The 12,780-nt window shown below is 38.2% G+C and overlaps 1 protein-coding gene across 1 annotated transcript; it reads left to right on the top strand.

The window, feature by feature from the left end:
• Positions 1 to 5,170: 5,170 nt before the first annotated feature.
• On the top strand, positions 5,171 to 6,028 carry LOC308414634 (CCR4-NOT transcription complex subunit 7-like; the record flags this gene model as incomplete). The annotated part of the gene is made up of 2 exons (XM_080909872.1): positions 5,171 to 5,490; positions 5,644 to 6,028. 2 exons carry the CDS (start codon positions 5,171 to 5,173, stop codon positions 6,026 to 6,028), a joined length of 705 nt encoding a protein of 234 aa, XP_080765998.1.
• Between the last annotated feature and the right edge of the window lie 6,752 nt (positions 6,029 to 12,780).

Below are 12,780 nucleotides of genomic sequence, written 5' to 3'. Positions count from 1 at the left end.
TTATGTCCTATTTTCCTTCCTCTAATCCTTGCACAACATTTTTCTCCCCCTTTCTTTCCATTCTTCCTCCTTTTTTCTCTTTCAACATCAGACACCATACTTCTACTTTCTTTCTCTATCATATTACTTCCACCTGCCTTTCTGCTTTTTTCCAACCCCATCCTTTGATCATTTTCCATATTCTGAATTCATCCTAAGTCCCTCAATGCTCTTTATCTTCCTGCTTACAACACTAAGATAATCTTCTGTTTCCAACTTTTACCATGCCCTCAATTTCACTTCATTTTGCCCTCCACCTTTTTCTGTCCTCCACTTTCCTCCTCGTTTAAACCCCCACTCTCTTTCCTTTTTTCTCTTTCAACCATTTCTTCTTCTGTTTAATGCCCCCTTTCTCTCTTCCTTTTTTCTCCTTCACTTTACTCTTCACCTTTCTTCATATTTATTAACGTTCTTTCCTTCCAGCTTCCATTTCTTTATGTATTCCTCCACATTCCACTTCCCTCCATTCTATGCTTGTGCCTTCTCCCTCCAAATCTCAACTGCAGCTTTATTTATTTTCCCCCATTCTCTTCAGCCTACTTGCTCTCACACCACTTATGCAGTCTTTACATTCTTGCCTCATCTGCACAATGCACTACTCTATTTTCCTCTTCTTCCCTCAACAACTCCTATTCCTCATCTTCACTTAAGAAAACTTACTTGCTTCTCTGTTTGCCTATGTATCCTCCATTTTACTCCTTCACTGTGAGACCTAAGCTAATTCAGTTTGCATTCTACCATGAACTGATATCTCCTCAGGTGTAGGTTTAAAGAGGAAGATTCATATTAAAAGCAGACTTTCCTTTACTCTGGATTTATAAGAGGGACTTTTCTTACCATTTCTAATGTATTTACAGTTACATTCTATTTCCTAGGATGACTGCCAAAAAATCACATCATATCAATGTTATTGTAGATATAAAATATAAAATGGATCTTTTCAAATTTATGTTTGCCAATTCGTAGTTAATTACTTAAGCAAATATAGTAAAAATGAAATTACCCTAAAAAAGTTAGATCCCATATGAAGAAATGTTCAATTATGACAAGTTCGAGTTAGCAAATGTATATAGTTGAAAATTATAGGTAATAAAAAGCAACAACCATTGAGGAACATGGTAAGCCTTCCTCTACATAGTATGGATGCTGTCACTTTTTGTTCATTGTGAAAAGCACTATAATATGCAAAGCACTGCTCACAGTATTTTTCATATTAATATACTGCAAATGTGTTCTCTATCCTTTACTGCATCACACATAAAACATGCTACCTGAATACTTGACTAATTCTTCAGTCTTAGGATATAAGTAATTGTACAACACTATATATTTCTGTAAGATTCTGTCCTCTAACATGACTTTTGTTTTAAGAAAATTATTTTCATATCTGAGCTATTAAACTGATCCCTTAGTTATGTTAGTATACTCTCTAGATTCTTTATTGGCTTATCTTGTAATACACAGAAATTAAATATAAGGATTATGAGAAAGAGGGAATCAGGATCTATTTAGAAAGGCAATGCTTGCTGACCAGACACCAAGGAGCTTTCCCAAACGATTCAGGAGAGGGCCTGGGGAACAGACCTGGTAAGGTGTTTTATTGAATACTCACATTTCAGAGTGTTCTTTCAGTGCTAATTGGCAAATGTTCCTTTTCAGCCCAGAGTAAGTATGTGGACTCTGACAGAGATAATTGTGATCTTTCTCGGCAAGGCAGTGATTGATCATCATTATCTGAGGCAACATCCACTTCTTGTTACACCTAGACCAGACGTGAAACTGACATATAGGATGAGGAGGGTCACAGTATAAGTTCTATTGAGAGGAGGGCTGTGTTTTCAGAAAATGGTTTCTTTTTAGCCTGGAGAAAATGTCATTAGTACTCAGGGATGGTGGGCATAGGTTTGAGCTTTAAGAACAGCCATAAAGTTCTCCCACACCTGAGCTCACAAAGGCAGAACTGAGCCACTTCCACCATAACTCACTGCTTTCCCTCAAGAAACTGAATTACAGAGTCCATTTCCTTCCTGATCGCACTTGCCCCGACAATATTGGAAAAGAATGCATCATTCACATACTACATACAAGACCAGGTATAATCACAGATAAAAGATGGCAATAGGAAAGCAAATGAACTTAAGTAATGGAAACCAAGACAATCTGGCAATATCAGAAAAGAGCACTCCCAAAACAGCAAGTTGAGCATTATTAAACACTCCCAGAAAACAAGGCTCAGACATGAAATCATACTGCACAATGAAGATAGAGATCCTCTTCCCTTTTCACCCTTCTATTTCTACTTCTTTTTGAGACTTGTTACTTCTTAACTTCTAGATTCCCAAAAATTTTTTCACTCTGTTTGGTGTCCCCTTCATATTTTCTACCTCCTTCAGTTCACTTCTTCCGACATATTCTCCATTTTATTCAATTTTCTTCGGTATACTCCAATCCTTTTCTGCTTTTATTTTTCCTTCATTTCTCACTCCTTCTCCTCCCTTTTCACTTCTTCATCCTATCCTCTTTTCTCCTGATATATGTCTGTATACTGTCCCCTCTTTTAGATCTTAAATCAGGAAACTTCTTCTCCAATATCACCTCTTTTGAAGGCTTTCTTTTGTTTATTTTTCTAGTTATTTTCTTTTTTCCTTTCTCATACTCTTTTTTACCCTTACCTGTCATCTCCTCATTTGCCAAATGCCCTCTATCTTCCTCTTCTATTATGTCCTATTTTCCTTCCTCTAATCCTTGCACAACATTTTTCTCCCCCTTTCTTTCCATTCTTCCTCCTTTTTTCTCTTTCAACATCAGACACCATACTTCTACTTTCTTTCTCTATCATATTACTTCCACCTGCCTTTCTGCTTTTTTCCAACCCCATCCTTTGATCATTTTCCATATTCTGAATTCATCCTAAGTCCCTCAATGCTCTTTATCTTCCTGCTTACAACACTAAGATAATCTTCTGTTTCCAACTTTTACCATGCCCTCAATTTCACTTCATTTTGCCCTCCACCTTTTTCTGTCCTCCACTTTCCTCCTCGTTTAAACCCCCACTCTCTTTCCTTTTTTCTCTTTCAACCATTTCTTCTTCTGTTTAATGCCCCCTTTCTCTCTTCCTTTTTTCTCCTTCACTTTACTCTTCACCTTTCTTCATATTTATTAACGTTCTTTCCTTCCAGCTTCCATTTCTTTATGTATTCCTCCACATTCCACTTCCCTCCATTCTATGCTTGTGCCTTCTCCCTCCAAATCTCAACTGCTGCTTTATTTATTTTCCCCCATTCTCTTCAGCCTGCTTGCTCTCACAACACTCATGCAGGCTGCATCTTCTTGTCTCCTCTGCAGAATGCACTATTGTATTTTCCTCTTCTTCTCTCAAGAACTCCAATTCCTCATCTTCACTTAAGAAAACTTACTAGCTTCTCTGTTTCCCTATGTATCCTCTGTTTTACTTCTTCAATGTGTGACCTAAGCTAATTCAGTTTGCATTCTACCACGTTCTTATATCTCCACAGGTATAGGTTTAAAGAGGAGGATTCATATTAAAAGCAGACTTTCCTTTATTCTGGATTTTTAAGTGGGCCTTTTCTTATAATTTCTAATGTATTTACAGTTACATTCTATTTTTTAGGATGACTGCCAAAAAATCACATCATATTAATGTTATTGTTGATATAAAATATAAAATGGATCTTTTGAAATTTATGTTTGCCAATTTGTTGTTAATTAGTCAAGGAAATATAGTAGAAATGAAATTACCCTAAACAAACATAGACTCCATATGAAGAAATGTTCAATTGTGACTTGTGAGATTCTGCAAATGTATATAGTTGAAACTTATAGGTAGTAAAAAGCAACAACCACTGAGGAACATGGTAAGTCTTCCTCTACATAGTATGGATGCTGTCACTTTTTGTTCAATATGAAAAGCACTCTACTATGTAAAGCACTGCTCACAGTATTCTTTATATTAATATACTGCAAATGCGTTCTCTATCCTTTACTGCATCACACATAAAACATGCTACCTGAATACTTGCCTAATTCTTCAGAATTAGGATACAACTAATTGTACAACACAACATATTTCTGTAAGATTCTGTCCTCTAACATGTCTTTTGTTTTTAAAAAAATTATTTTCATATCTAAGCTATTAAACAGATCCCTTAGTTATGTTAGTATACTCTCTAGGTTCTTAACTGGTTTATCTTGTAATGCACATAAATTAAATATAAGGATTATGAGAAAGAGGGATTTAGGATCTATTTAGAAAGGCTGTGCTTGCTGACCAGACACCAAGGAGCTTACCCACACCATCAGGGGAGGGCCTGGGGCACAGGCCTGGTAAGGTATTTTGTTGAATACTCACATTTCAGAGTGTTTTTGGCAGTGCTAAGTTGCAAATGTGTCTTGTCAGCCCAGAGTAAGTCCCTGGACTCTGACAGAGATAATTGTGATCTTTCTGGGCAAGGCAGTGATTGAACATCATTATCTGAGGCAATTTCCACTTCTTCTTACACCTGGACCAGAAGTGAAACTGACATATAGGCTGAGGGGTGTCACACTGTAAGTTCTATTGAGTGGAGGGTCTGTGTTCCCTGGAAATGGTTCCTTTTTGTCCTGGAGAAAGTGTCATTTGTACTCAGGGCTCGTGGGCATAGGGCTGAGCTTTAATAACAGCCATAAAGATCTCCCAAACCTGAGATCACAAAGGCAGAACTGAGCCACTTCCACCATAACTCACTGCTTTCCCACAAAAAATTGATCTACAAAGTCCATTTCCTTTCTGATCGCACTTGCCGCCACAACATTGGGAAAGAATGCATCATTCACATACTACATACAATACCAGGTATAATCACAGATAAAAGATGGCAATAGGGGCAGAGCGCCGCTCCGGCTCCCCTTTCCCCTTTGCAGGGCGAGAGGTGTCTATGGTGCTCCTGCTGCCACTGCCTGCACTGCCACTGCCACTGCCGCTGGGTGCAATCTCTATGGCGAGGAGGAGGAGGAGGAGCGCGAGCTCAGAGACACAAGTACACAAGTAAAGGGTAAAGTATTTTTATGAAACAAATCTTCAATCAAGCATAACATTTTGATGCTTCGCATCTAGACCCCTTGTGCTGTCACTATGCCAGCAGCAACTGTAAATCTTAACCAAAGAATTTGTGAAGTTTGGGCCTGTAACCTAGATGAAGAGATGAAGAAAATCCATCAAGTTATCCGAAAATATAATTATGTTGCTATGGACACCGAGTTTCCAGGTGTTGTTGCAAGGACCATTGGAGAATTCAGAAGCAATGCTGACTATCAATACCAACTGTTGAGGTGTAATGTAGACTTGTTAAAGATAATTCAGCTCGGACTGACATTTATGAATGAGCAAGGAGAATATCCTCCAGGAACATCAACTTGGCAGTTTAATTTTAAATTTAATTTGACGGAGGACATGTATGCTCAGGACTCTATAGAGCTACTAACAACATCTGGTATCCAGTTTAAGAAACATGAAGAGGAAGGAATTGAGACCCAATATTTTGCAGAACTTCTTATGACTTCAGGAGTGGTTCTTTGTGAAGGGGTCAAATGGTTATCATTTCATAGTGGTTATGACTTTGGCTATTTAATCAAAATTCTGACCAACTCTAACTTGCCTGAAGAAGAACTTGATTTCTTTGAGATCCTTCGATTATTTTTTCCTGTCATTTATGATGTGAAGTACCTCATGAAGAGCTGCAAAAATCTCAAAGGTGGATTACAGGAAGTTGCTGAGCAGTTAGAGCTGGAGCGGATAGGACCTCAGCACCAGGCAGGGTCTGACTCACTGCTCACAGGAATGACCTTTTTCAAAATGAGAGAAATGTTCTTTGAAGACCACCTTGATGATGTCAAATACTGTGGTCACTTATATGGCCTTGGTTCTGGCTCATCCTATGTACAGAACGGCACAGGGAATGCATATGAAGAGGAAGTCAGCAAGGAGTCATGACAGGAAATAGTCTTCTTATGTTTATTTTATACGAGTTACACACATGCTTATTGTCCTCTTTTCTTTTTATCCAGTCTTGTTCCATGTTCCTGGTTAACTCTCTTTCCTCAAAACCCTTCCCTCCTTCCTTCTCTGGACACTTCCCTCAACCCTACAACTGAAGACACTATTTTTCTGATTCCTCATTTTCCTCACCCAACCTCTTCTATCCTTGATCCTCTGTTTCATTACATTTTGCTCTTCCTCCTTCCTTGCTTTTTTCTTATTATCTCATTCTCCATACTTTCTTCATCTTTCCCATCTACTCTGCTTAGTGTTTTTCATTATTTGTTCTCATCATCTTCTTCTTTTTTTTTTATTGTTGATATTCGTCTCCTTTACCTCCTCCTCTTTCTTTCCTTCATCTTCTTCTTACTTCCTACATCTTCTTCCCGTTCATCCTCTTTTGTATTATGTCCTCTTTCTTCTATTCTTGATTACCTCCTTTCCTCTAATATCCTATTTTTATCTTCCATTTTACTTTTCCTTACCTTCTTGCTTCCACTCCTTTCTCTCCTTTCACTTCCCTCCACTTTCCCCATTGTCCTCATCCCTCTCATTATCATCTCTGTCTTCCCTCTTCTTTCCTCTTTCCACATCATTTTTATCCCCATTGTCTCCAGCTACACTCATTCCACATGGGCCCTTCTCTCTGTTCTCAATTTTTTCATACTCCTTCTTCTACACTCCTCTTTCTTTTTCCTTGATATTCTTGCACCCCCTACTTCTTTTTCTTCACTCATTTTGATTCTCTTCTACTTTTCTACTCTTCTCTCCTTCATATATTTCCTCTTTCCCATCACCTAGTCTCTCTCTAATTCTTTACTTTTTCACTCGACTTGATCACTCTACATCACAATTCTCTATCCTTTCCATCTTTCCTTCTCTTGATTCTACTCTCCTCTTACGAATCCCCCTATTTTTCTTATATTCATAATTTTATACTTTCTAGTAGTGTTCACACCTACATTTCTCTCCTCCTTTACTTTATCACTTTCTTCCTTTGCTCACTTCTCTCCAGACTCTATTTATACTTGGATTCAACTCTTCTTTACCCTCATCCTTTAGCTTACCTTTTGCTGCCACCTTTTCTTTCTCTCCTTTTCTGTCTTGTACCATTGCAACCCCTTATCTCTTTTATTTTATTTCCTACCTCTTCCTTCTTCTTGATTGAATCCTAAAGGCCCCCACTGGATAATAGAGAGTGCATTATTAATATGTCTATCCATCTAAGACCATGTATAGTTTTGATGGAAAATTGTGTCAGGAGGGGGTGTGCTTTGAGCCTTAAAGTGCTCAATAGAGGGCCTATAACACCCTTCTGCTGCCTGCCAATCCAGATGAAAATTCTAAATAACCTCTCCAGCATCTTATTTGGCAGTGGGATGCCAAGCTAAGAGCCATGAAAGTTTCAAGCCTCTGAGTTGAAAAAGCCACTCTCAACTAAATTTATTAATTGTAATAGTTCTGGTCGAGGATTCTCTACATAGCAACAAAAATGCCAAGATAATTCTGTTTCTGCTTTCTTTTTCTTCCACTCTTTGATCAATTTTTCTTTTCACTCCTATTTCTTTTGTATTCCTTCTTCATCTTCCATAATCCTCTTCTTCACTCATCTTCCTTCCTCTTGTTTCTTACCTGCACCATTTTCTTCCCTGCCCTGCTCTTCCTCCTTTTCTCATGCCATCTGCTCTTCTGTTACATTATTTGTTCCATTTTTCTTACCCCTCATTCTTCTTCCTGAACCCCTCACCTCTACTCTGATCTTCCCTGAATCCTGCCTCAGCTCCTCTTCCCTTCTGATTCTTTCACCACAGTCCATGATCTTCCCTCTATATGCACATCTTCTTTCTGTCCTCCACCTATGTATCTCTTCCACTCTCTTATCATTCCTCTCCCTCTCATCTCCCTTGTGTCTCCTTCATTTTCTTTCCTACTTCCTTTTTTCTCCCTATGCTCTCCTTCTTCCTTTTCTATCCCCTTACTTTTTAGCCTCTTCTCTATTTTCTTTTATATCCTCTTTTATTTTGTACCTTATCTATTTCCCCTTACACTTTCATGTTCTCACAATATTCCTAGATCTTCTTGGTTTCATCATCATTCTCCCCACGCCCATTATCTTCCTTCTTCTCTTTGACTTCCTCTTTCCTCTTCTCAGAACATCCTTTTCCACATTGTGCCATTTAAAACTTCCACACTGTTCTTTATTTTTCCTCTCCCCATCATACATATTTTTTCTTACCTTTTTTACTTGCTTACCTCTCCATACCTTGGCTAATTAAGTGGGCCTATAGGCTTCATGGGCTACACAAGACTGTAGCCCATGTAGTCTGAATCACTGGGATAATGATCAACTGTAAATGGCATATATTATAAAATCCCACCCTAGCTCTGCCTTGCACTCACCAGTATGGCATTTCACCAGGACAGTCAGTTGGCTCTTGTAATTGATTGTAGTCAATATCTCTGTAAAAAGACAATGAGTAGAGCCTTAATACTGAATGGTTATGTGCCAGAGACGTATGCATACACAATTTAATATAAGACAAATAATAGAAGAAACATAACATGTAATGCAACCTCCTATCCTCCCCGTATCTGTGATCCTACAAGAAATATCCAGATGCATACAATATCTTTCCCAATGCAAACAAAATGTCCAAGTCAAGAAACATAATGTACCATCTTTCCCTTTCTTTCTGCTTCCTTTTCTTCCCTCCTTCCACTTCAGAAACCCACTATCTTCTTTGCTTGTCCCTTACCTTTCTTCTTACTGCCTGCTTTCCCCTCCTTCCTACCTCATCCTTTGTTCACTTTCCTCAGTTCTCTCTCCTCCCTTTGTCTTCTTCCTTTCTTCATCCAGATCCTCTTCTGTTTCCTACCCTTCACCATGCTCTCAATTTTACTTCATTTTTTTTTACTCCACAAAGTTCTTTTCTCCACTATCTCTATCCTTAAAATTCCCCTCTCTTTTCTCTTTCAACCATTTCCTCTTCTGTCTTTCCCCCTTCCCTCTCATCCATTTCACCTTCTTTTCTCTCTTCAACCCTCCTCATATTCCCTTATCCTCTCTTTCCTTCCCTTTCAGCATCATTTTTTTCTGTATACCTCCACTTTCCCCTTCTCACACTCTACCCTTGTCTCATGTCCCTTCCAATCTCCGTTGCTGCCTTACCTATAATTTCACCATTGTCTTCAGCCTCCTTGCTCTCACTCCACTCATAAGGCCCTTATCTTCTTATCTTCCCTATACAGTCCAGTATTTTCCTCTTCTGCCCTCCACAACTCTTATTCCTCCTCTTATTTTAAAACAACAGTCTTGCATCCAGGTTTACCAGTGTGTCCCCAACTTCAATTCTTCCATGTTTAAACTATGCTAATTGAGTTTGCAGGCTACCATGACTGGATATCTCCTCTGAAGTTGGTTCAAACAGGAGGGATCACTGGATTTTCACTTATCTCTGGATTTTCAAAACAGCCTTTCCCTTGCATTTCCAATCTTATTCTTTCTCTTCCCTCCTCTATTCACTTTATACTTCTGAAACCTTTTTTTCTTTTTTTTAATTTTTATTCATTTATCTCCTCCATTCAAATCTCACATTCCCTCATTCTACTTTTTTCCCTCCTTTCATGTCACCATCCATATCCTTTTTCTCTTTCCTACATTTTTCCCTGCCCTCAATTTCACTTCATTTTTTCCTCCACCATTTACATTCCTCCTCTTTCCTCATACATTCAATTGCCCCCTCTTTTCTTTCAATAATTTCCTCTGCTGTCTTCTTCCCTGTTCCTTCTTCTCCCTCTAAATGTCTCTTCCCTTGTCACCCTTCCTCATATTTCCTTATCCTCACTTTCTTTCCATTTCTGCTTCTATGTTCTTTTGGTGATCTTCCATTTTCCTTTTACCACTACAATATCTTTGTCTCATCTTCGTTCCAACCTCCTCTGATGCCTGGTCTACTCTTTCCACATTCTCTTCCACCTCTCTGTTCTCCCACCACTATTACAGCTGGTATCTTCTTGTTTCATCTTCCCTATGCACTATTCCAATTTCCTCTTCTCTGCAACTCTCCTTTTTTTTCTTCCTTTAAGACAACAGTCTTGTTTCCCTGTCTACCTGTTGCCCTAGATTTTGCTACTTACATCAGTAACCTCTGCTGCTTAAGTTTGCACACAGCCCCAAACAGATATCTCCACAGAGTTTGGTTGAAAAAGAAGGAATGACATTACAAACAGGACATACTTTTCCCTGGATTGACAAGAGAGTCTTTCCTTTGTTTTTCTAATGTATTTACAGTAAAATTCTATTTACTAGAATGACTGACAAAACAAAATCAATCACATCATATTAATGGCTTCGTTGATGTAAAAGTGGAAATGGATCTTTTCTACTTTTATGTTGCAAATCCGTATGTTATTACTCAAGGAAATATACTAGAGATGAAATTATATTCAGGAAATTAATTACACATGAATAAATGCTCTATTACAAAGAATTAACTATAACAAAGGTGTATACTTGAAACATACTGGTAGTTAAAAGCATCAACAACTGAGCAACATGGTAAGCCTTCCTCTACATTGTATGGTTGCTCTCACTTTTTCTTCCCTGTGAAAAGCACTATACTATGTAAAGCACTGCTCACAATATTTTTCATATTAATATACTGAAAATGTGTCCGCTATCCTTTACTGTATCGCTCATAATACATGGTACCAAAATCCTTGCATAATTCTTCAATCTTTGCTTATAACTCATTGAAAATACTTAACAGTATTGTAAGATCATGTCCTCTAACTCGCCTTCAGTTTTACAATTATTGTTTATATTTCTAAGATTTAAACTGATACAAATACTCTTTTTTATATTAGTACATTACTTTAGGCACTTGATACAAATTTCTTGCAATGGACAGAAATTAAAAATAAGGATTATGAGTAAGAGGAAATCAGGATCTGCCTTAAAAAGGATACTCTAAGATAAGATGCACAGTCCCTGCAACAGTCTTTTTTTTGGCCTAGAGAAAGAGCCAGGTCCCCACCAGTAGTATTCAGGACCTGTTGCCAGAGGGCTGGACTTATAGAACAGCCTCAGAAGAGCTCCCACACCTGAGCTCACAAAGTCAGAACTGTGGCACTGCCTTCAGAACTCACAGCTTTGGCACAAAAGGCTGGACACTCAGAAGCAATTTTGTTTCTGAGCCCATGGGCCAGAAGATCGACAGGAGAGACAGGCACCAGTCGCTGACTAAAAGACCACCCAGGATTTCAAGATGGCAAGTGGAGAGCAAAAGAACTTAAGCAAAGGAAACCAAAACAACCTAGCAACATCAGAACCCAATTCTACCACCAAATTAAGCAGTGCACTACTAAACACTCCAGAAATATGAGGTTCTGAATTGAAATCATACTGCACAATGATGACAGTGGTCTTGGAGATGTACATGAATAACTGCCTTAAAGAACTATAGGAGAGCACACATTTTAAAAAAAGATGTTCTTATATAGGAAACAAAAAATTACTCATAAAGTATATAAAACACAACCAAACATCAGAAGAATAAAAATGGGAATAAAAACTATATTAAATACACAAAAAGAGACAACCCTGGAGATAAGTAATTCGAAAGAAAAAATCTGGAGTAATACTTGCAAGCATCAACAACAGAATAAAAAAAAATGGAACAGAGTATTATTCTTCCCCTTCCCTCCTCTCTTCACTTTCTGCTTCACCACTTTTGATGTATTTTCTTTTTCTTCTACTATCCCTATCATTCAGATCTCTTCCCTCCTTCCACATTTCTCCTATTTTGTCCTCCATACACTTCTCTCTTTTTTCCTGCCCCCATTCTCTACCCATCCTACTGCCCTTCTCTGACTTCTTTAAGACCAACTTCTCCATTTCTTGCCACCCTTTGCCCTCCTCATGTTTCTTCCCCTGATTATACTATCACAGCTTACCTTACCTCCTTTTCACACATCACCCCTCTTTCCTCCCTCCTTTTCACCTGCATCTCTTATTATTTAATCTATTCTTTCCTAGTCAAATTTTGTTTCTCCAACTGCATCTACCACTATCACTTCTGTAACTCTTTCCATCCAATTAATTCATTTCTCCTGTTTCAACTAATTGTGTCTTCCCTCATTTCTCTCCTGCTTTCTTTCTTTCTCACTGTCCTATCTTCCTGTCTTCCATACCATCTGACATTCCTCTTCTCTCCCATTCTTCATTCCTCATGATCCCTCTCATCCTCTCGTTTGTTCTCTCTACAATCAAATTCCCTTCACTTTCCTCCACAACTTTCCGTACTCTTTTCACACATTTTCTCTTTCCATCATGATCCTTTTTTGTCTTCTCTCTGCCACATTCTCACCCATTTTTTTCTTCTTCCTACCTTCTATTTCCACTTATTTTAAGACTTCTTACCTTTTATATTCACAGTACCCACATTTCTCTACACTCCTCTTTATGTACCCCTCCTATTCCCTACTTCCTAAAGTTTCATACTTCCCACATCTTCTAAATCTTATTCTATTTTCCTCTGTATCCCCCAATACTTTTCTGCATCTAATCTTCATCCCTTTCTTCATTCCTCCCCTCCCTTGTTGCTTCATATTCATATCATCTTCACTCCTATGTTATCTTTGAATGCTTTCCCTTCTTTAGATATTACCTCTAGAAATTTTCTTTCTGATATCACCTCTCTGTTTAT

This window comes from Micromys minutus (genome assembly GCF_963924665.1).
Source record: "Micromys minutus genome assembly, chromosome: X".
Lineage (NCBI taxonomy): Eukaryota > Metazoa > Chordata > Mammalia > Rodentia > Muridae > Micromys > Micromys minutus.
Note: the sequence above shows the minus strand (reverse complement) of the source record. Positions and strands in the feature narration are given on the sequence as shown.